At 37.2% G+C, this 25,710-nt stretch overlaps 1 protein-coding gene across 4 annotated transcripts in view; it reads right to left on the bottom strand.

Moving 5' to 3' along the window:
• Positions 1–25,710, bottom strand: part of ADAMTSL1 (ADAMTS like 1) — a 1,017,570-nt gene that overhangs the window by 385,537 nt on the left and 606,323 nt on the right. For all 4 annotated transcript variants that reach the window (XM_016960664.3, XM_016960663.4, XM_003312011.6 and 1 more), the window contains one exon: positions 21,782–21,909. In XM_016960664.3, coding sequence (XP_016816153.2) covers positions 21,782–21,909 — 128 coding nt within the window. The remainder of the gene's footprint in view (positions 1–21,781; positions 21,910–25,710) is intronic.

Below are 25,710 nucleotides of genomic sequence, written 5' to 3' on the forward strand. Positions count from 1 at the left end.
CCTGGGCCATTTAGACTGTGGATCTTAGAGCGACCATAGATTAGAACAAGACAAGCGGATTTGCAACCCCACCAAGGGATTTTAAGTAGTACTGGAACACAGTTTCTCCTGTCACGTCAAATGAGCATTTCAGTACTCACTGGAGCTATACTGCAGGAGGTTGCCCCCAATGAGCCAGTTAAAAAAATTCTCCAAACTAAGCTTCATAAGTGAAGGAGAAATAAAAATCTTTACAGACAAGCAAATGCTGAGAGATTTTGTTACCACAAGGCCTGCCCTAAAAGAGCTCCTGAAGGAAGCACTAAACATGGAAAGGAACAACTGGCAACAGCCACTGCAAAAACATGCCAAATTGTAAAGACCATTGATGCTGGGAAGAAACTGCATCAACTAATGAGCAAAATAACCAGCTAACATCATAATGACAGGATCAAATTCACACATAACAATATTAACCTTAAATGTAAATGGGCTAAATGCTCCAATTAAAAGACACAGACTGGCAAATTGGATAAAGAGCCAAGATCCATCAGTGTGCTGTATTCAGGAGACCCATCTCATGTGCAGAGACACACATAGGCTCAAAACAAAGGGATGGAGGAAGATCTATGCGGCAAATGGAAAACAAAGGCAGGGGTTGCAATCCTAGTCTATGATAAAACAAACTTTAAATCAACAAAGATCAAAAGAGACAAAGAAGGCTATTACATAATGGTAAAGGGATCAATTCAACAACAGCAGCTAACTATCCTAAATATATATGCAGCCAATACAGGAGCACCCAGATTCATAAAGCAAGTCCTTAGAGACTTACAAAGAGACTTAGACTCCCACACAATAATAATGGGAGACTTTCACACCCCACTGTCAACATTGGACAGATCAACGAGAGAAAGTTAAAAAGGTTATCCAGGAACTGAACTCAGCTCTGTACCAAGTGGATGTAATAGACATCTACAAAACTCTCCACCCCAAATCAACAGAATATACGTTCTTCTCAGCACCACATCGCACTAATTCCAAAATTGACCACATAGTTGGAAGTAAAGCACTCCTTGGCAAATGTAAAAGAACAGAAATTATAACAAACTGTCTCTCTGACCACAGTGCTATCAAACTAGACCTCAGGATTAAGAAACTCACTCAAAACCACTCACCTACATGGAAACTGAACAACCTGCTCCTGAATGACTACTGGGTACAAAATGAAATGAAGGCAGAAATAAAGATGTTCTTTGAAACCAGTGAGAACAAAGACACAACATACCAGAATCTCTGGGACACATTTAAAGCAGTGTGTACAGGAAAAATTTGTAGCACTAAATGCCCACAAGAGAAAGCAAGAAAGATCTAAAATTGACACCCTAACATCACAATTAAAAGAACTAGAGAAGCAAGAGCAAACACATTCAAAAGCTAGCAGAAGGCAAGAAACTACTAAGATCAGAGCAGAATTGAAAGAGATAGACACACAAAAAAATCAATGAATCCAGGAGCTGGTGTTTTGAAAAGATCAACAAAATTGATAGACCACTAGCAAGAGTAATAAAGAAGAAAAGAGAGAAGAATCAAATAGACGCAATAAAAAATGATAAAGGGGATATCACCACTGATCCCACAGAAATACAAACTACCATCAGAGAATACTATAAACACCTCTATGCAAATAAAGTAGAAAATCTAGAAGAAGTGGATAAATTCCTGGACACATACACCCTCCCAAGACTAAACCAGGAAGAAGTTGAATCCCTGAATAGACCAATAACAGGCTCTGAAATTGAGGCAATAATTAATAGCCTATCAACCAAAAAAAGTCCAGGACCAGATAGATTCACAGCCGAATTCTACCAGATGTACAAGGAGGAGCTCGTACCATTCCTTCTGAAACTATTCCAATCAATAGAAAAAGAGGGAATCCTCCCTCACTCATTTTATGAGGCCAGCATCATCCTGATACCAAAGCCTGGCAGAGACACAACAAAAAAAGAGAATTTTAGACCAATATCCCTGATGAACATCGATTCAAAAATCCTCAATAAAATACTGGCAAACCGAATCCAGCAGCACATCAAAAAGCTTGTCCACCATGATCAAGTGGGCTTCATCCCTGGGATTCAAGGCTGGTTCAACATACACAAATCAATAAATGTAATCCAGCATATAAACAGAACCAAAGACAAAAACCACATGATTATCTCAATAGATGCAGAAAAGGCCTTCAATAAAATTCAACATGCCTTCATGCTAAAAACTCTCAATAAACTAGGTATCAATGGAACATATCTCAAAATAATAAGAATTATTTATGACAAACCCACAGCCAATATCATACTGAATGGGCAAAAACTGGAAACATTCCCTTTGAAAACTGGCACAAAACAGGGATGCCCTCTCTCACCACTCCTATTCAACATAGTGTTGGAAGTTCTGGCCAGGGCAATCAGGCAGGAGAAAGAAATAAAGGGTATTCAATTAGGAAAAGAGAAAGTCAAATTGTCCCTGTTTGCAGATGACATGATTGTATATTTAGAAAACCCCACTGTCTCAGCCCAAAATCTCCTTAAGCTGCTAAGCAACTTCAGCAAAGTCTCAGGATACAAAATCAATGTGCAAAAATCACAAGCATTCTTATACACCAATAACAGACAAACAGAGAGCCAAATCATGAGAGAACTCCCATTCACAATTGCTTCAGAAAGAATAATACCTAGGAATCCAACTTACAAGGGATGTGAAGAACCTCTTCAAGGAGAACTACAAACCACTGCTCAACAAAATAAAAGAAGACACAAACAAATGGAAGAACATTCCATGCTCATGGATAGGAAGAATCAGTATCATGAAAATGGCCATACTGCCCAAGGTTATTTATAGATTTAATGCCATTCTCATCAAGCTACCAATGCCTTTCTTCACAGAATTGGAGAAAACTACTTTAAAGTTCATATGGAACCAAAAAAGGGCCCACATTGCCAAGTCAATCCTAAGCCAAAAGAGCAAAGCTGGAGGCATCACACTACCTGACTTCAAACTATACTACAAGGCTACAGTAACCAAAACAGCATGGTACTGCTACCAAAACGAGATATAGACCAATGGAAGTGAACAGAGCCCTCAGAAATAATACCACACATCTAAAACCATCTGATCTTTGACAAACCTGACAAAAACAAGAAATAGGGAAAGGATTCCCTATTTAATAAATAGTGCTGGGAAAACTGGCTAGCCATATGTAGAAAGCTGAAACTGGATCCCTTCCTTACACCTTATACAAAAATTAATTCAAGATGGATTAAAGACTTAAATGTTAGACCTAAAACCATAAAAACCCTAGAAGAAAACCTAGGCAATACCATTCAGGACATAGGCATGGGCAAGGACTTCATGTCTAAAACACCAAAAGCAATGGCAACAAAAGCCAAAACTGACAAATGGGATCTAATTAAACTAAAGAGCTTCTGCACAGCAAAAGAAACTACCATCAGAGTGAATAGGCAACCTACAGAATGGGAGAACATTTTTGCAACTTACTCATCTGACAAAGGGCTAATATCCACAATCTAAAAATAATTCAAACAAATTTACAAGAAAAAAACAAAAAACCCCATCAAAAAGTGGGAAAAGGATATGAACAGATACTTCTCAAAAGAAGACATTTATGCAGCCAACAGACACATGAAAAAATGCTCATCATCACTGGCCATCAGAGAAATGCAAATCAAAACCACAGTGAGATACCATCTCACACCAGTTAGAATGGGGATCATTAAAAAGTCAGGAAACAACAGGTGCTGGAGAGGATGTGGAGAAATAGGAACACTTTTACACTGTTGGTGGGAGTGTAAACTGGTTCAACCATTGTGGAAGACAGTGTGGCGATTCCTCAAGGATCTAGAACTAGAAATACCATTTGACCCAGCCATCCCATTACTGGGTATATACCCAAAGGATTATAAATCATACTGCTATAAAGACACATGCACACATATGTTTATTGCGGCACTATTCACAATAGCAAAGACTTGGAACCAAACCTAATGTCCATGAATGATCAACTGGATTAAGAAAATGTGGCACATATACACCATGGAATAGTATGCAGCCATAAAAAGGATGAGTTTTGAGAATTAAATCACATAATGTGTTATGCCCAGCACAGTGCTCTGTATCATGCTCTTGAGCACACAGTATCTGTTTAATAAACATTGCATTAGTAAAAAAAAAAAAAAAAAAAAAAAAAAAAGGATGAGTTCATGTCCCTTGTAGGGACATGGATGAAGCTAGAAACCATCATTCTCAGCAAACTATTGCAGGGAGAAAAAACCAAACATCGCATGTTCTCACTCATAGGTGGGAATTGAACAATGAGAACACTTGGACACAGGAAGGGGAACATCACACACTGGGGCCTGTCATGGGGTGTGGGGAGGGGGGAGGGATAGCATTAGGAGATATACTTAATGTAAATAACGAGTTAATGGGTGCAGCACACCAACATGGCACATATATACATATGTAACAAAACTGCACATTGTGCATATGTACATTAGAACTTAAAGTATAATAAAATAAAATAAAATAAAATAAAAATTCTACATTCCTGAGACTCTACAAAAAACTCAAGAGGAATAATAAATTGTGAGAACAACTGAGAGAAACAAGTGCAAGTGTTCTGTCAGCTTCTTTTCATTTTCTGCACATACATTGTTATTATTATTTTAAATAATTTCAACTTTTATTTTAGACTCGGGTACAAGTGCAGGTTTGTTACACGGGTACACTGCATGATGCTGAGGTTTGGGTTAGGGATGATCCTGTCACCAGGTAGTGAGCATAGTACCTGTTAGGTAGTTTTTCAGCTCACCACCCCCTCTCTCCTCCTCCCTCTAGTAGTCCCTAGCACAGACACATTATTGTAAGAGGTTCTTTCAGGAAATACTCGATACCAATCAACTTGACCATGAAAAAGGAAACTATATGAACCACTGGACCCTGTGTGTAAAGCTCTTCTCAGATGCTCACTGTCTTCATCTGTGGTTCAGACTGGATGCTGAACACCCAGGGACTAGAACTGGAGTCTGTGCATAAAAGATGGTTACTTGTGGTCCTACCTCACATGGGAGAGAAAGAGGAGTTAGATGACAAGCCGTCCCTGTGGGTTTCACAAGTCCCATATTCTAATCTTTTTCTTAGCTTTGCTTTACTCTTGTACTTAAAAATGCCATTCTATCATGTTCTACATTTTATTCTGTTTAAAATAATTATTATTTAATTCTAATTTATAACATCATAAACAAAAATTACCATGAAACTTGTTTATGTAAAAGCATTATTTTGAGGGGGCTTGCTCCCAACAAGAGGATGCAATTCAGCACTGTCTCTTCTTTAAAAGTATCTGCAGATAACCATGCTTATACTGTATCTTCATTATATATCATATCTCTAAACAATTAGACATGTTCCAGTATGCATCCCTAGTGAGTACTTTATTAATATTAACATATTTAAATTATTTTTAATAAACATTGAATAAATATATATTTATTCAGGACAATGCTTTTTTAAAATTTTTAATTTTTGTGGGTATCTAGTAGGTGTATGTATTTATGGGGTGCAGAAGAGGTTTTGATACAGGCATGCAATGCGTAATAATCACTTCATGGTAAATGGGTATCTATCCCCTCAAGCATTTATCCTTTGTGTTACAGACAAGTTAATTACACTCTTTTAGTACTTTAAAAATGTACTTTGAGGCCCCTCCTCTCTGCCACAAGCTTCCAGATGACCCTGTACCTCAAATAATAAGAAATTTGCTTACAATGTTCTTCATAACAAGTAATGTTTAACCTGGTAACACCTGCCTATGGAAACTGACCTTAAACATTAAAATGTGTCTTTGTCCTTTTTTGAGGCTAGCATTCACATTTTTCCCTCATTTGAGGTTAAATCTCCTTCATTGAACAAAGCCACTAAAATACTAGAAATAAATGCATCCCCTGTACATATAACCACCAGTGGAAAGGCGGAAACAGAGGTTCTTGGTGCTTTGGGACTTTCAAAAGCATATATAAAAAATCTCTCTTTCTCCTAAGCATTTAGTTGAAAGGTCCCTGAATCCCACGCAGAAGCAGTTTTCCACTGCCTTTTCTACATGGGATACATCACATGGCTCAAACAGATTAGTACTAAGGGAGAGATTAATTTTTTTTTTGAATAGATAGATATACAAGCCAAACTATTATGACGACTTGATAAATGTGGCTTTTGAAAATGCTTTCTGTTGTAATAATACAAGAAACAACAAGGTGGCATGCTGCCAGGCATCATCCATCAGTAGGTGAGCTGGCTGGGAACAGACACATCCCTGGTGCCATGTTAGCTCATCCCAGTATGCCAGAGGCACTAACAGGGCCCTAGGGAGCCAAAAGAAGAGTCAGCCTTAAAGCCGCATTCTCAAAGCAATTTTAAACTGATCGGGGAGAGTGAAGGTCCAGATTGAAAAATGGTGCTGTAACTTGTGAACTAGACTTAAAAGTGTTTCTTTGGCATAGATAACATATTTTTGTGACCTCAGTTTTGTAATTCAACACTTCTGCTCTATCCTAATCTGTCATTATAAAAATGTTCTGAACATAGTGCCAACTTGGAAACACTGATTTATGTATATCCAGAGAGTTACTAAAACTTATTGTGGAGACTAAATTTGATATAAATGGAAATTATGTAGGTTTGGGGTAAACAGTCTAAGACAACATCCTCTCTGGTTGTTTGATCTTCTCTCGACCATATGGAACCAAGGAAAGCACCTCTGCACTTTTACAGATTTTTGAGCAACAGTTAGGAGGCTGCAAAGCTGGTAAATTAAAATTTAGACCCACATGAGAATATTATAGGCTGAATTGTGGAGTTTGTCCTTTAAGTTTCGAATTGGCTTTTTGCTATTATGACTGTTTGGTATGTCTAAACTATAACTAGAAAAATCACTGCCAATTTTTTTTTCCAAACAAGTATGATTTTACATATACCTGCCTGTTCTTCAAAGAAAGACATGCTATAGCAAAGCATCAAGTTTTCACAAATATGGGCTTCAGTTACAAAAATGAGGAGTATACTCATGTAATCAGAAAAGAAAAAGGTGAGAATGATGACACTGTAGACCATAAAGGTCATGCCCAGCTTCTAACGAAGCCAGAAACTGCTCTGAACATACTGCTCAAAAAATGTAATGAGACAATGTACAATAAGCACTCCAATGGGGAAAGTGAGTCCTGGGCAGTGCTTCCTGGTTAACACGTTTTTTGTATAATGTTTTCCAATTTGCAGTCACTTAACACATTCATTGGGTATCCAGTCTATACTAGTACTAAGCAAGGCACTGTGAAAGACACAAAAATGGTGGCCTCCCTGATTCTTATCAAAGTTATTATTTACTTGAACAAATCCACACGAATCAGAATAGAACACACAACAGCATAATGCCTGGTGAACAGCTCATAGGAATGATCTGAATATTAAATACAGAAGGAATTTGAAAAGGCAGAGATTGAGGAGAGGGCAATAGCTTACAAAGGAAGTATCTTAGGTGGGAGGTCCTATATGGGTGATAGGAGTCCCAAGAATGTGATGGGAGAAAGGAGACTTTACGATTCAGCCCTCGCTTCCTCCTCCTGCTCCCTCGAGCACTACACTAGGTTCTTACCCTATGTTTAATTCAGTAAATTCACCTAACAGTGACTAGATACCTACTCTGTGCAAGGCAAGAAGGTTTAAAGAAAAGGAAAATAAAACCTGAGACCATAACACTGATAATGTAATTAGAGACAGTACCATATGAATAACGATAACACAGCCAGACTATGTAAAGGTGAATTAAAGGTGATGCAAACAAATTCCTCACAAATATAGCATGGTGAGACTCAGGGGTACAGGTGAAGTTGGCTTTAAATAACATTTAGGATTTTCACAGGTGAGTATGGGGAGGGAGGGACATTGTAGGTAAAGAGCTCACCAGGAGAGGAGGCAGAGAGGTAGCAAAAGGCCAGCATTTTAAAGTTCTAGGACACCGTCCTGTAGCACCCATGCCTCTTTTACTTTTAGAAAACCAGCCTGGCCATCATGGTGAAACCCTGTCTCTACTAAAAATACAAAAATTAGCCAGGTATCATGGCGCATGCCTGTAATCCCAGCACTCAGGAGGCTGAGGCAGGAGAATCGCTTGAATCCGGGGGGCAGAGGTTGCAGCGAGCTGAGATTGTGCCACTGCACTCCAGCCTGGGTGACAGAGGGAGAATATGTCTCAAAAAATAAAAAGAAAAAAGAAAAGAAAACCATATTACCATTTAACCTAGCAATCCCACACTGGGTATCTAACCAAAGGAAAAGAAATCATTATATAAAAAAGACACCTGCATTCATATGTTTATCGCAGCACTATTCACAATAGCAAAGTCATAGAATCAGCCTAAATGTCCATCAGTGGATGACTAGATAAAGAGAATGTGGTACATATACACCATCAATACTACTTAGCCATAAAAAGAATGAAATCATGTCCTTTACGGCAACATGGATGGAGCTGGAGGCTCCTAAGTGAATTAACTCAGAAGCAGAAAATCAAATACCATAGGTTTTCACCTATAAGCAGGAGCTAAACAATGCATACACATGGACATAAAGATGGAAATATTTGGCACTGGGGACTCCAAAAGAGGAAAGGCTGGGTTGGGGGGCGGGGTGGAAAAACTGCCTATTGAGTACGACGTTCAATATTTGGGTGATGGGTATACTGGAAGCCCAAACCCCACCATTATGCAATATACCCATGTAATAAACATGCATATGTATCCCCTGAATCTAAAATAAAAAATAGTAAATATTTTTTGACAATTATTTACTTTTTTCCCTTGCAGTCTGTTTGGTCTCTGAGCTGCAGAATCTAGCAACATGCTTGGTGTACTGTTAGTGCTTTACAAATATTTCGTGAGAGAAGGAAGGAAGGAAAGAAGGGAGCAAGGGATAGAAGGAGGGAAGGAAAGAACAAATGGCCAAAGGAAGAAGGAAGAAACACACAGAAGGAAATGTTACAAAGATAATTTCAGGCCATGAAGAACTTTTGGCCTCACATCTGTTCTACAAGAAACCTGATTAAAATCTGTCTATAACAAGAAAAAGCATTATTCACAATAGCAAAGACTTGGAACCAACCCAAATGTCCAACAGTGATAGACTGGATTAAGAAAATGCGGCATTATTCACAAAAGCAAAGACTTGGAACCAACCCAAATGTCCAACAATGATAGACTGGATTAAGAAAATGTGGCACATATACACCATGGAATACTATGCAGCCATAAAAAATGACAGGGACATGGATGAAATTGGAAATCATCATTCTCAGTAAACTATCGCAAGAACAAAACACCAAACACTTCATATTCTCACTCATAGGTGGGAATTGAACAATGAGATCACATGGACACAGGAAGGGGAATATCACACGCTGGGGACTGTGGTGGTGTGGGGGGAGGGGGGAGGGATAGCATTGGGAGATACACCTAATGCTAGATGACGAGTTAGTGGGTGCAGCGCACCAGCATGGCACATGTATACATATGTAACTAACCTGCACAATGTGCACATGTACCCTAAAACTTAAAGTATAATAAAAAAAAATAAATAAATAAATAAAAGAAAAAGATGAAAAGTTTAAAATGAAATTAAATAGCTACCAAAGTAAAAAAATTGGGCTCTATTTTAATGAACACGTTTATTTTCATATATTTATTATAAGTTGTGTTTGTCCTTGCAATGCATTTGCTTCCTCTGAAAGATGGCTAGGGGTGGGGGCCGGGGGATTTCTGCCTTTGGCTTAAGATCCACTAGCAGGAAGGACATGCACTTTATAGTATACACACACATGCCATAAGGTTTGCAAATGATCTTACATTTGCTCAGTAGCCAAAAGAGGCAAAGAATGAGAATAAAAACAAATGTGTTTTAGCAACATCAAGTCCAACTTTTCCATCTTCCCCTTGAGGAAAATGTATATTATGAAACTCTAGGACTCTAACAACCTCTCCTGATACAAGCCTTGAGCTGGAAATTTATGAATTATTTTGGCTAGAGACAAAAGTTCTCCAATCCTTCCATGTCACCCAGATGTTCATTGCAAAACAGGGGTCTGGAGAGTCACAACATTTTTCTTTAAAACCATTTATATGAAGAGCAGTTTTTGCTCCTCTTCCTATCTAACAGCAAAATGGGCTTGACTGCATATCTGGAGGAGAAACTGTCTCCTTTTTAGGGGCACACATTTCAGAGTTGAAGGGCACCTTGGATGTCTGTTCAACAAATATTTATGGAACACTTGTTCTGTTCCAGGCACTGCCCACTTGATTTCACAGATAAGCAAACAAAATCCCAGAGAAACTAAAATCTAGTCCAATGTCATACAAGTAGAGAACAGTGGTGCCAATATTCAAAATCAGTAGTTTTATGAAAAATAAAATAGAAGGAATAATCCACAAAGTAGGCAATGAAACTCACTGCTACAAATTCTAGTTCCCACAACATGTGGTTCTCTCCCTAAGTAGGAAAGGGTCTTTATCTGGACCAGGGATTCCTACTCCAAAGCCAAAAGGCAGTGGCTGGCTCTGCAGCTATTTGAGGTTGGTATATTAGTTAGGGGCTTCAGCTGATGATCCATGCATGGATGTAATATCACCTAGTGTTTTATAGTTATTCTTCCTGCCTCCAGGTGAATTGTCCATCCCCCATTGTATATGATTGGGACAGACTACCCTCTGTTTGCTTTTAATATCCAGTATCTGTCTCCATCTCTCTCTCTTTCTTTCTTTCTCAGTGACTGAAACTAAGGAAAACAGGGTCAGATAACTGTTTTCTATTTTCTACAAATTGGGCCCAAACTGAAGAATAATTCAAGAAATTATGCAAGTAGCATTAGGAAATCTTTCTTTTTCTTTTCTTTTTTTTTTTTTTTTTGGTAGTTGAGGTGAGGGAGGAGCTGGAGGGATGGATGCTGAATTGAAGATGGAAAAGTCAACTCAACTCAACTCTGTGGATAGGAAGTTTAATGACTTTAAGGAGAGGTGAGTCTCAGAGAATTTGCATAAACTACCCAAGAATCACTAGGACATTAACCTGGTCATTCACCAACAAGCTGGAAGCTTAAAGGATCATGTTTGTAGGCTTAATTAATAAAAGGATGAAAGAATAAGTTAGAAATCACTTAGTTCATTTAATACTTTGGGCAAGGCTGATGATGACTAATACTAGACAATTGTGTATGTACCAGAAAAGTAGATAAAGAGTAGTACCTAGGGCAATCCCCACTCTTACATCTTGACATGCTTGTATCCATGACTTCTCTCCCACATGGCGGACTCAATCATTTTACAGAAACTCCTTTTAACATAAAAGAAGTTTCTTTATCAGAAAATCCTGTGGTAGCTCATCCCTGTAATCCCAGCACTTTGGGAGGCCAAGGTGAGCAAATCACTTGAGCTCAGGAGGGAGAGACCAGCCTGGCCAACATAGTGAAACCCTGTCTCTACAAAAAATACAAAAATTAGCCAGGCATGGTTGCTCATGCCTGTCGTCCCAGCTACTCGGGAGGCTGAGATAGGAGGACGGTTTGAAACTGGGAGGCAAAGGTTGCAGTGAGCCGAGATGGCACCACTGCACTCCAGCCTGGGCGATACAGCCAGACCTTGTCTCAAAAAACAAACAAACAACAAAAATTCTTCTTTTCTTCTTTACCCTAACCTCTACTTTTTCAGGGAGCTAGAGATAAACCTCATCATTGCACTATCACCCCCTTCAAGACAGCAGCAATTTAAAACTCTGGATACACATTAAAATCATTTGGAGAGCTTTGAAAAAATTACTGATGTCAGGAATCTACCCCAAGAGATCCTAATTTAACTGTTCTTTGGTAGGGCCCAGACATCTGTATTTTTTTAAAAAGCTTTCCAGGTGATTCTAAAGTGTAACTAGGATTAAGAACTACTTCCATAACAGAAGGAGGAATAAAAACCACATGATCATCTTTGATAGATGCAGAAAAATCATTTGGCAAAATTTAACGTCTTTCATGATGTGAACTCTCAAACTAGGCATAGAAGGAAATTTCTTCAAAATAACTAAGGCCATATGTGAAAAGTCCTCAGCTAACATCACACTCAATGGCTTTTCTTCTAATATCAGGAACAAGGCAAGGTTGCTCACTCTTGCCACTTCTGTTCAAAAGAGTACTGAAAGTCTTAGGTCAGTAAGACAAGAAAAATAAATAAAAGGCATCCAAAAAAGAAAGGAAGAAGTTAAATTATCTCTATTTGCAGATGACATGATCTTATAAGCAGAAAACTAAATACTTCACGAAGGACTAATAAACAAATTGAGTAAAATTGAGGGATACAAAATCAATATAGAAAAATCAGGCTGGGCGTGGTGGCTCACGCCTGTAATCCCCGCACTTTGGGAGGCCGAGGCGGGTGGATCATGAGGTCAGGAGATCGAGACCATCCTGGTGAACACGGTGAAACCCCGTCTCTACTAAAAATACAAAAAAAGTAGCCGGGCATGGTGGCGGGTGCCTGTAGTCCCAGCTACTCGGGAGGCTGAGGCAGGAGAATGGCGTGAACCCCGGAGGCGGAGCTTGCAGTGAGCCGAGATAGTGCCGCTGCACTCCAGCCTGGGAGACAGCGAGACTTCGTTCAAAAAAAAAAAAAAAAAAGAAAAATCAGTTGCAATTCTACACACTAATAACAAACTATCCACAAAAGAAATTAAGAGAACAGTCTCATTTACAATCACATCAAAAAGAATAAAATACTTAGGAATAAACTAAGGAAGTGAAGGACTTGAACACTGACAATCACAAAACATTACTGAAAGAAATTAAAGATGACACAAATAAATGGTAAAACATTCCATGTTCATGGAGTGGAAGAGTAATGTTGTTAAAATGTCCGTGTTACCCAATGTGATCTATAGATACAATGCGTTGCCTATCAAACTCCCAGTAACTGATTATTATAGAAATGGAAAAAACAGTTCTAAAATTCATATGAAACAAAAAAGAATCTGAAATGTTCAGAACAATATTGAGAGAGAACAAAGCTGAAGGCATCACAGTTCCTGATTTCAAAACATTTTATAAGCTACAGAAATTAAAATAGTATGGTACTGGTGTAAAGATATGCCAGTGTAAAGACACCTTGGTGTAAAGACAGACATATACACCAATAGAACACCTAGAAAAACACTCACACATACACAGTCAACTGATCTTTGACAAAGGTTCCAAGAATACACAATGGGGAAAGGTGCTGGGAAAACTGGATATCCACATGTGAAAGAATAAAATTGCTATCAAAATTTCACCATATACAAAAATTAACTCAAAATGGACTATAGACTTAAATATAAGACTTGAAACTGTAAAACTCCAACTGGAAAATACAGGGGCAAAGCTTCCTAATATTGATTTGGCAATGATCTCTCAGCTATAACACCAAAAGCACAAGCAACAAAAGCAAAAATAGGCAAGTAGGACACTATCAAAGTAAACAGTCTGCACGGCAAGGGAAATAACAACAATGAATGAACTCTGACGCCATTATCCTGAGTGAAATAAGTCAGAAATAAGGATAAGTACTACGTGATTCCACTTATATAAGGTATCTAGACTAATCAAGTACATAGAAGCAGACAGTAGAAGGGAGGCTGCCAGAGGTTGGGGCGGAGGGAGAAATAGTACTTGCCATTCAAGGAGTCTAGTTTCAGTTATGCAAGATGGCTAAATTGTAGGGATCTGCTGCACAGCACTGCTGGTATAGTTAACAATACTGTATAGAACACTTCAAATTTGGTTGAGATGGTGGATCTCATGCTAAATTGTCTTACCACAATAAAAAATAAAAATAAAAAGAGGAAGGGAAATAACAAAGAGGGAATTAGAGAGGAGATTAGCTCTAACATCCTTCCCAGCTCAGTCTAGGTCTAAGTCTGAAATATTTTCTTAATTCTGCAAAAGTAGAATTGGTTCCACCAACCTTTGTTCTGTGGTATAGGGATTAGGTTCCCAATTCTTTTGTAGAGATGTTTAATATCACATAGTTTTCTTCCACTTTAGTTGAAGCGCGGATTGAAGAAATAAAATGACAATACTGCATATACTGTTTAAAAGCCAATGATTAAACATTTGAATGTCTGCTGTGTGCTAAGCACTGTAAAAAAGGAGGAATTCATACAATTGAATTAGGAAAAGAAAGCATTAATATATAAAATGATGTTACCAGAATAAAATAACAATACATATAAAATATTTTTAAAACCCAGTTCCACAGATGTATTATTTATAGAATTGGGGGAACTTCTCTTAATTCTTAAAATATCTTGCAACTATAATCAGTAGAAACTCAGAGGCAAATTAATAATTTGGTAAATTCTTGAGACTCTGGCCCTTTGGGATTTCTATCCTTAGTTATACCTACCAATTTGCTTAATACATAGTAGGTATTCAATGAATATTTATTGAATGAATGAATTAAAATTGAGGAGATATACAAACTTTAGAAGGGCTACTGAACAAATCACATAAGGATTTATTTTTTTAATAAACAGAAAAAGACATCTAAGAGTTACAGATTCCTGATATGGCAAGTAAATGTTATGAACAACAAACACATTTCTAACCATCTTTTATTCCAACAAATTGGCTTATGGGATAAACCAGGCCATAAATTGGTCCTAAACATTCAGTCATTGGCCTTAGCGCATTTGCCTCCGGAAAGGAGATCAGATCTTGGAACAATACACCCCCCTAAGATATATGACCTGAAATATTAGAAGTCTTGGTAATATATTTAGACTAGGCTTTAACCCAAAAAGTAAAAGGAAGGCAACTGCAAACTCTTAAGCGTATGTTCCAAAATATGCAATCTCCTTTAACAAAATGAAAAGACTATCTCATACAAATGATATGAGTAGTCATACCCACTCTGAACTTGTATATCTTTCTTTTAAACAAAAATTCAAACATTTCCAAGGAAAACAAGGGTGATAACATATAACACCAGATGAAGAATAACAGATAAAGCCTGCTTTGGGGCTCACTTGAGCTGAAAGTTCTAAAACCTCTTAAAACAAGTCCTGTGAATCTTAATTGGATGTTATGATAGAGATGAGATGTCTTTTAGAGAAAAAAACGAACATTTGTTTAAGAAGCAAAATCTTACCATTGAAAATTTTCTTTTGGTATTTATTATTATACGGTATAGAAATAAGATGCTAACTAAAGCCTATATTAGTGTGTCAATATTTTCATGGCAGAATATCTGTGTTTGCAATTAAAAATCAGAGAAGTTAGCTTACTTTCTCTTACCACAATTATTATGAAATGAGACCTTTAGAATGATCTTTCCTATTCCTGTGGACTAAGACTCCTTGGGGCTGTTTATTTTAATTTTTCTGTATTTATGTTGACACCATTCTGGCAGCCACATGCCTTTGGAATAATACTATAATCTTACTTGTTTTAGGCACCTCTTGTGTGATTTTTATTTCTTGCTCATCTAATAATCGTATTTACCTCAAAAACTTTTTAATTCAATTTTAATATTTAACTCAAAATTTATTAACTTTAAAAAAATTCTGCCATCCTTCATAAGAAGATCATTTTTTGCTATTTGGATAGATATGAAACAGCCAAGCCCATTGCTGAATCAGTTAAGATTTAACATAATATTTGTATTCTTAACATATTAATTTATGCTCTTAATACAATATTAATGTAGTATTAATTTATACTATTAGCTAGATGAATTTGGCATTTCAGAAAGTAAAAAAGGTCTCAGAAGACCTTTAAATCTTCTTTAGTCACCAGTGCAAAGGTTCACATCACACCGAAGAGCAGCCAGCTATCTGACTCGTTGCCATCTCAAATGAGCTGCAGTTTCCTCCTTTGAGCCTGGTCTTGGCATTGACTTAATACAGGGAGACAGACAATGTTACACATTATATTAACTGTCTTATGCATTTGGAACTTCTTATGAGCAAAGCTAAATTAGCTGGCTGAAGACAAACCTAGAGCTCTGAAAGATAGATCTTTAGTATTAAGTATTTTTTAAAAAGCTAGACAAATAGTTCACTATAAATATTATTTCAGAGTATTTAGTAGGGGGGTGAAGAACTGGAGAGAGGAGCAGCTTCTCAAGGTACCTAGTACTTTAATTCATTTGAAATAAAATAAATGTCCATCATCAAGCACCAGTAGGTATAGTCTCTTTTCTAATTGATGAAAAATAAAAACAGGTATTATATTCTACTTAGTGATACTAGATTAGTAAAAGTTACATTATAAGAGTTACTCAATAAAACCTCATATAACCTTACAAAATTAGTAAAGGTGAGAGACAATGTTTATACAGTGTCTTTCTTTGTTGTTCAAACCAGGGTTGCAGATAAAGGCAATGATCAGTGTTCCAATATCATAAACCTGGAAAATCAAGCACTGCCTACTTTCTGCAAACCTCAGAAAAAGGGTAGGGGAGAAACCAAGGAAAGGATTCTGCTCAGTATGTTCCTGGGTCAGAACTTTTTCTCCAGTATCAAGTACTGCTTGTTGAGAATGAAGGCTTTTATATTTAATGTGTACCTGTGTTTTCATTCCGCTTTGTCTCCATTGAATTTTTTTCTAGAACCTTCAAAAGGTCACTCAGAGAGGATGTTCTGTACTCAGAGGGTAAACCAAGTCTCCTCACAAGCTCCCAGTCCATCAGGGAACAAAATTAACTCCAGAAGTTGAGTAGTTGTCATTTATTCCACAAAATCTAAGTAATCTACCTCCCTTTACATTTCTTTCATATTGGGAATAGAATAATCATTAGCTGATAGACTTGAAAAAATAATCAGACCTGAGAGTGCTCTAAGAGGTCATATTACTAGAGCTAGAAAATTGGCCTGGCAGGTTAATTTACCTGGTAGATGGGATTTATTTGGACTCAATATGAATGCTACTACATACATTCCAGTTACCTGCTAGGCCTCTAAGCATATATACATTCATAAACTCTGATCTTTCCCTATTGGGAAGGTATATAAGGTGACTGAACTGAATTTAGATGCCTAGATCTGGAGTGGAGAAATGAGACAGAACCCATGAAGTTCATTATCCCATTACAAATGAGTAAGAAAGCCATAGAAGACTATTCATGCTAGATTGAATAATAGTCCCAATTTTTCACCCTCTCTCTAGCTCATGCTTTCACATGTAACAATTTGGCTCTCCCATTCTGACTCTGGACTTGGTGGATGGCTTAGTTTGGCCAATGAGATACTAGCAAATATGGTACAGAAGCTGGAAACAGGCTTTGCACTGGGAATTGCTCTCTCTTACACCTCTGCTATCACTATGAGAACTTGCCTAGGCTAGCCTGCTGGAGGATAAGGAACTTGTGGAGCAGAATTGGGTTTCCCAAGTTGAACCAGATGAAGCCAGTCTAGATCAGCCAACATCCAGCCAACCCTAGATATGTGATCAAGACCATCAAAGTCCATCAGAGCTGCCTAGCCAAGCAATAATTCCTTATATGATATTCCAGTGAGGATTACTGGTTTTTATGCAGCATTACTGTGGCAATGAATAATTGCTACACCAATTAGAGTTACCATTAGCGTAAAGAACTAAGGAGAGTAAACTAATAAATTCTTGCTGGTACTAGAATAGATAGAACCAGTTGTTGAGGGAAAAAACTTGAAAACTTTAAAAATCAAACTGATTCGAAGTCTTAAAGCTGAGCACATATCCCAGAACATATCTATTTCTAAATTATAAGAGTCAAAATACATTCTAAATCCAGCCTAAGGACTGATTTAGGGCCATATTTAAGCAATGACTTAATTACAGTCAAGTAGTAATGAGAAAAATGTTAGAATGTATTTTATTAATATTATATTTTGCTTTTATAAGTACTTATTTAATATTTCTTACTGCTTAGTTATGTATTTTAATGAAAATTAAAATTTTTATACATGACTATAACTGAAAGTTTAATGAATGCTAGGTGTCTCCATGAACTTTGATAGCTGAAAGCTAGCTTTTTGAAACATGAGGCTGTAACCCAGGAATTTCTGTTAATAGTGAAAGATCTTGATTGCAAATAAAAATTATCAAGAAAACAAATAGCTTCTTAGGTGCTTGACAACTTAAAAGATAATGAAGACAACTACACTTCCATCGAGGATCCTGAGCAGATGCATTCAAACTATATATGGAGGAGAATATAAATCATCTAAAATGAAATCATCCAAAATGTCTGATTCCCTTTAGATACCAAAGGGGACTTGCTCCACACTTTCATTACACACAAAAAAGGAGAAAATACAGGGATAAAATCATATTAATAAAACTTGTGAAGTGATACAGAATGGCAGGAAGAGAGAGCCAGGGACACACAAACATTTGAGAATCTCTGATTCCAAACATAATAATCCCAGGTAAAGAAAACTGAATTTTTTTTTCTTTTTTTTTTTGAGACGGAGTTTCGCTCGTCGCCCAGGCTGGAGTGCAGTGACTCGATCTTGGCTCACTGCAACCTCTGCCTCTGGGGTTCAAGCGATTGTCCTGCCTCAGCCTCCCTAGCAGCTGCAATTATAAGCACCCGCTACCACGCCCAGCTAACTTTTGCATTTTTATTAGAGATGGGGTTTGTCCATATTGGCCAGGCTTGTCTCGAACTCTTGACCTCAGGTGATCCACCCGCCTCGGCCTCCCAAAGTGCTGCAATTACAGGCGTGAGCCACTGTGCCTGGCCAAACTGAATTTTGATTGAGGACCAGTGACACTTAGGATAAGGTCTCCCCTGGGTAAATGGGTCTGACTAGTATCCACAAAGGGCCCCTGCCAGGGTGAGTTCTCTGCAACAGAAGCTGTCAGACTCTTTTGAAATGATATATATTTTCTGTCACAGCTCAGCACACACACAAATACATGCGTGGGGTAGGGGGTTTGTAGGTGTATATGCATGCCTTGTTTTGAAAAATGCAACATAAACAAAAGTCTTGAATCAAAGCAGGAACTATCTAAGCTGTTCAATAATAGCATATTGTGTTGTGCTTTCTAGAAAATAAGTGTGTAATTGCCATAAAAACTAAAGTATTGGGTTGGTGAATTGAAGGTAATAGCAAAAACTGCAATTACTTTTGCACCAACTAATATTTTAAAAGTCAGCATTATGGCATCCAGGAACATTCAATGGGTAACATACTTATTTGGTATTATTATAAAGGTATTTACTTAGTCACTGTAGATCTTTAAATTGTCCTTGGAGATGCAGATTTTCTACAATCAATACACCCCCCAAGATAGTAACTCAGTCTTAGTTTTGCTCCTTTTAAAATCTGTAGCTGTAAGATTTCACTCATTAGGGCACAGAGGTAATATGCTAATGTGGTCATATCATGAGCTGCTTGTCTCCAGAAATCCCACTAGAGTCTCAGACTGAACAGCTAAATCAACCTCTATGTTGTTTGTCTTACAAGGATCAGAATTAATACAGTTTAGCCTAACAATACAAATCCTATTGAAGAATGATGTCAAAATATATGATAGGGCATATATAAATAGTTCTTTCACAATTAAAAATATATATTACATTTTCTATCCAGATTGTTCCAGAGTTAATGATGATGACAAGTTTTTGATTTGCTAAAGAATGACCAGAATTTAAGAGTATAGAACATATCCATGTGTATAATGTATCAGTCCATACTAAGCACTGGTTTTTAAGAAACTAATATTTCTTTATATTCTTGTTGGATTTGGAAATGCCTTCTATTTGGAGGCTTTTTTTCTTCTTCAAATTCCTAAAGAATGGGTAGTCTACCTCCGCCCCATTTTTTAAGCTTCTTGTTCAGCCTTGTATGAGATTACTGAATATATATTTTTAATACTTGAAAGTAAAATAGGGACATATCTTCTATATGTTTATAATTTCAGCATTTACATTCTACTTTTCTAATACTTTATAAGTAGAAGACAACTGATATCTTTTGTAGTATCATAATAGAGCCCTAACACCTAGACCTTTAACTTACTAGGTGGCAAAATTGTTTATTTTTTAAATTTCGCATGGCATCAATATTTGATTATTTGCTGAATGACAGAATTTTGTGATTTTAATGTATTCCCTAAATTGCTTCTCAGTCTCTCACTCAGTAAAAGATCCTACCTCAATCTGACATACACATCACTGAGACAATATGAAAATTCCCCTTTGTTTCTTATCAGTTTTGTGAGACACATGTTTTGGCTCACCTCTATAAAATATTCAAGGATGCTAATTTGAGAAAACTAAATAACAGGAACATTCTAAATTTATACTTTTTGGCTTTACTGATGTATGAATATTATCAGTTACATCATCACCGTGTGGCAGCATACATTGCAGGTTTTGGAAGTTTTGTATATTCAAGATTAAGAGAGCAGGTGAATCATAAGGAGCAAAAGTCTAGTCTTTCTTATCAGCTCAAGGTTCTCGTTGATTTGAAGCTGGCCTCAAAAATAAGACAAACAAACCTGCTGGTAGATACAATCACATTGACCCATTTTTAGTGCACACCTCAATGCCACAGTGGCCAAATATCAGAATTGATCTGGTATCTTGTTGGATACATCTCAGGTTATAACATTTCCAGTGAGACCTCCCTGGAGCCAAAATGGTCTTTCATGTTTCAATGAAGAACCATCTATCCGGCTTCTAATATCTGTTAGACCCTGTGCAGGCCTTGGGGAGACAGAAAGGAATAAGACTCAGACGCTGATTCCAAGAAATTCTCACTCTTATTAAAGTAAGTTGACATTTTTCCGAACCTCTGTCTCACCACTTTCTGCTATTTGTTTATGAAATGTCTAGAATTCTTTTTCTGTTTCCTGTTTTATAATATAGTATATACAATAATTTTGATCAAACCTCCTACTTGCTATACATAACACTTTTCATAGTCAAATAAAATCTTTCATTAAAAATATTACCATGGTACTTTATATTTTATAGTTTGGAGACAGATCTAGTCATAGACCACACAGCTCAAGAAGGAGTTTTAAATTATTACTCTAAGTAAAAATTTCCATTCTAAGGCCTCAGGCCCTTTCCTTTTAGCTTAGATGTCATTAGCCACCCCCATGTCTACCTTCTTCATCCCTTTCGCTATTCCTGACCCAATTTCCACTGAAGCTTCTATTTTTCCAAACTTCCTTATATTCAAAATTCATCATTCATTGAACTGAATGACTTTAAGAAACTTCTGGCTATTAGGACATCTACAAAAATAAACCAATATGTTATTCACTTGCAAAGTACTTGGTAACACTAAAAATCCAGCATAAACTCAATATGCTACTAACACCAATACTGTACAATATGTCATAGAGCTAATAATTCCAGAACCATTCCTAACAATAAATTCTCCTTCCACTCCTAACACGAAAACAGATAACATTTGCTTGGTAAAGATGATAAGTTTCTCTACTGCTTATCATCTGATAAGAGTATATAAAGACCCAGCTGGAGATGGACGTAAGAACACAAATAAAAACACGTAAGAACACAAATTTAATTATTTGTACGTTCCTTTAATTCTTTTCTTTTATCTGGATCTGTAAGCCACAAAATGTTCTCCATAAACCCAATCGCGAAAGCATGCCTCAAACCGGCTACCTCTGGTTCTCACAAAGACCCCCAACGGGTGCAGGACTTACTTGCTGCTCAGGCAGCGCCTCAGAGAGTAGGAGGCCCCTCCCCCGCAGGTGCGTGAGCATTCACTCCATGGGCCCCAGGCATCCCATAGGCCGTCCCGGTCCTCCTCGGAGCGTGCGGTCCTGGAACTCTGTGAGAAACAAAAGAATGGTCAGCATCATATCCCCCATGGAACCCTGAAACATGTGTTCTAAAATGTGACTGGCCTGTACGTGTGTACATGGTGGCTTTGCTAGGAATGAAAACGCGCAATCAGATTCTCGGATTCTTTTCCATTTCATAATGCCTATATGTTCAGGGGCAGGGATATTTAAACTTAAGGGCCCTGGGCAATGACTGAAGTGGGCATGAGGTTGTACAAATGGAACAAATGGAAAAGGAAGCCAGAAACAGGAATTTGGGTTAGAAGACAATCAATTGCTTTGAAGTCACAATTTTGCTCAGGGTTCATGAGTGTACTCTTCATCTCTTAGTGAAAGGAAAGAAGCTGCTCTCAGAGGTATTTCTGTCCTGAGAAGCTTGGCATGTGCACACTAAACTGCTTCCCAAAATCTAACAATATTTTATACCATCGACAATTTTTTTAATAAAGCAACTGCATTCCTAGTTTTCAGATGTGCTCGTTGGAATAACTATACAAATAACTTTAGCAATGCACGGATTGCCTCTTGACAAATAGACTTGCTGGTTATTTACAGGCTTTCTAGGAAAATTTCCATATACTGTAAGAATACTTGTGGTTATGTACAGGTCTCAATGCTGTACTTCACATTCAAGAAAAAGATAAAATGTGTGCTATAGTTAAGAGAACAGGCTCTGGAGTTACAAATTATCTGAGTTTGGGTACAGGTTCTATTTTTTATTATGAGTCCTTGAACAAGTAACTTACCACCTTCCTATGCCCCAATTTCCCTTTTTACAAATTGGGGTAATATTATAACCATGCTACTGCACACACACACACGCATGCACATATTATATAGGAAGACCAGCAAAATGAACTTAGCCCACCTAGAACTAGTGCCGGAGCAGAGCGCTAATTTTTATTTTGTAGTAATGGGATCCTTTATAAATCAGTTGCTATGGGGTGCGGTTGTTAAACTGACTACTCCTTTGAACTTTTAAAACCTGTACTTGAACTTTTAAAATCTGGCCTTAGGATGTTATACAAATGGTTTTCCAACTGGTACATGCTATACTTAGTTTCCTGAATCATTGGAAAGGGAGATGAGATAGCACAGTGATTAGGAGCAGGAACTGTGGATCTACCCAGCCTGGGATGGAATACTGGCTTTAGAGCTTCCTAGCTCTATAAACTTGGGCACATACACAATCTCATATGCTTTAGTTTTCTTATCATAAAATGGAGATAATAAAGATACTACAACAATGAATGAATCAATGAATCTTTTTGAGCAGTAAAAGAGTTGATACATAGAAAGCACATAAAGTGGAAATAACCCAAATGTCCATGAGTGGATGAATATGTAAACAAAATGTGCCATATATATATATATATAAATATATATATATATATATAAATATATATATATATATATATATATATATATATATATATATACATACACACACAATGGAATACTATTCAGCCTTAAAAAGGAAGAAAATTTAGATGCAGGTTCAACATGAATGAAACTTAAAGACATGACACTAAGTGAAATAAGTCAGACACGAAAGAACAAATATTGCATGATTCCACTTACTGAGGTATCTAGAATAGTCAAATTCATAGACACAGAAATGTCTGTGTCTGTGTCTAGAATGGGGGGCACTGGGAGAGAGGGGAATGGGGAGTTGTTTTATGGATGCAGAGTTTCAGTTAGGGAAGATGAAAAAGTTCTGGAGATGGATGGTTGTGATGACTGCAAAACAATGTGAATGTATTTAATGTCACTGAACTATATACTTAAAAATAGTTAAAATGTTAAATTTTGTGTTAGTACATTTCACTAGCACAAAAACAAATATAAACATACATTTTTAAAAGTACATAGGGCCTAAATAATAAACACTACATTGTATAAGTATTTGTTGCTATTATTATTTAACATTATTTATTACTTATTATTAATATGTATAAACATATATGGGCTCTGAAAGTTTACAGGAGGTACACTGATAAGGCACCAGGCTTTTTGCTTTGAGTTTAGTTGAGACACCGTGCTTGTAAAGTATCATCTCCCTGAAATCCCTGACTTTCCCACAGTACGACCTTGCAGCCTCTTGTCATATTGCATCTGCCTGGTGATGTAATCTGCTAGCAGTTTTATGTTCCTATAAAATGTGGCAAAGCATGGATAACGGAGCCACACTGGTAACCCCAAAATCTGTACTTTTGAAAGGAAGAATTTATTGAGCTCCAAAGCCTGGTTTTTAGGATTATTAAAATCAATCCTTAATCACTGCAATATGAGGTGCTCTGCTTTCAGAACTTAAACAGTGAGAGATCAAAGACTCTTTGCCAATGATGTATGCATACACAAATTTCTTCTCCATAGCCCATTTAAATTCATCCCTCAGATTTTAAAAAGTTAATTGTGTATCATCTAACTCTTTGTTTGTTGCATGTGAATAGAAGATAGGATTGCTGACTACTGAGAGAGGTGCAGTATTTTCCTGAAGCAGTTTCTATTTAAGTGACAAATATATATCTCTGCAATGCGATTTCTCTCATTTTACTCAAATTCAATATGACTTTGATGAAACCAGTATCACAAACGTTAGGATTCATGCAGTAATTGAAATGAGTGATTACAAACTTTGATGCTATCCGTTGCTACAACTGCAAAAGCAAAACAAAACAAAACTAAAGAAAATCCACACGCAGCATTCACATGCAGAATGCATTTTCATATGAGATAAGAACACTCGAATGCCAAATCCTTGGAGAGTTTCCCTCTGGCTGTTCTCTGGGTAAGATATTTGGTAAATAATGTATGGTTGTGATTTTGTTTTTCTAGAAAAACAAATTGTTTCAAACTCTGTGCTAAAGTTCCTTGATATTTTTCATGTGCCTTGTTTGAAGAAGTACTAAAAGCTTCAATGGTGAGGTTTCACTGCTAAGCATCTTATCTCATCACATATTACACGTTTCAGCACAACTACACATATTAAGTGCCCACGATGTCTCTGAATGAGATCTCATGCAAACCCAGAAGCAAGTCATAGGTCTATTTCACAAAGTCAAACAAACTCCAAGTTTTCTTTTAACAAGTAGAATAAACATAATTCATTTCAATGGAATCCATGTTTAATGTTGGAGAAAGTGATTTTTCTGCTTTTTAACTGTGCCAGACATTTACATCTATAACCAGCAATGACTTTTTAGAGATGCCTTTCTGATTATTTAAAATCTAGAAGTATTTGTTTATTGCAGTTTTTAAGACTTTCTTCACTATAAACAAATTTTGTGTCTGGCCCTGGTAGAACACATGTTTATTTCTCTTCTCTTTTAATTTTTTTTTTTTTTTTTTGAGAGCGTGTCTTACTTTGTTGCCCAGGCTGGAGTGCAGTGACACGATCATTGCAGCCTTGACCTCCTGGGCTCAAGGGATCCTCCTGCCTCAGCCTCTTGAGTAGCTGGGACTACAGGTGCTTGTCGGCATGCCCGGCTAATTTTTGTATTTTTCATAGAGACGAGGTTTCGCTATGTTGCCCAAGCTGGTCTTGAACTCCTGAGCTCGAGCTATCCACCCACCTTGGCCTCCCAAAGTGCTGGCATTACAGGCATGAGCCATCACGCTCGGCCCCATTTCTCTTTTACTTTTGAATGTACAGTCCTTTTAACTTTACAGCAGCAATTTTCTAAAGTGTAAACTTCGAATTGCATCTAGCAGGGGAAATAGAGGCAGAAGAAAAATAAAGAGTAGATAATGGGTTGCCTAAAAGTAACGCTGATTGCTTCTGAAAT

The sequence above is a fragment of the Pan troglodytes genome, chromosome 11, assembly GCF_028858775.2.
Source record: "Pan troglodytes isolate AG18354 chromosome 11, NHGRI_mPanTro3-v2.0_pri, whole genome shotgun sequence".
Taxonomy (NCBI): domain Eukaryota; kingdom Metazoa; phylum Chordata; class Mammalia; order Primates; family Hominidae; genus Pan; species Pan troglodytes.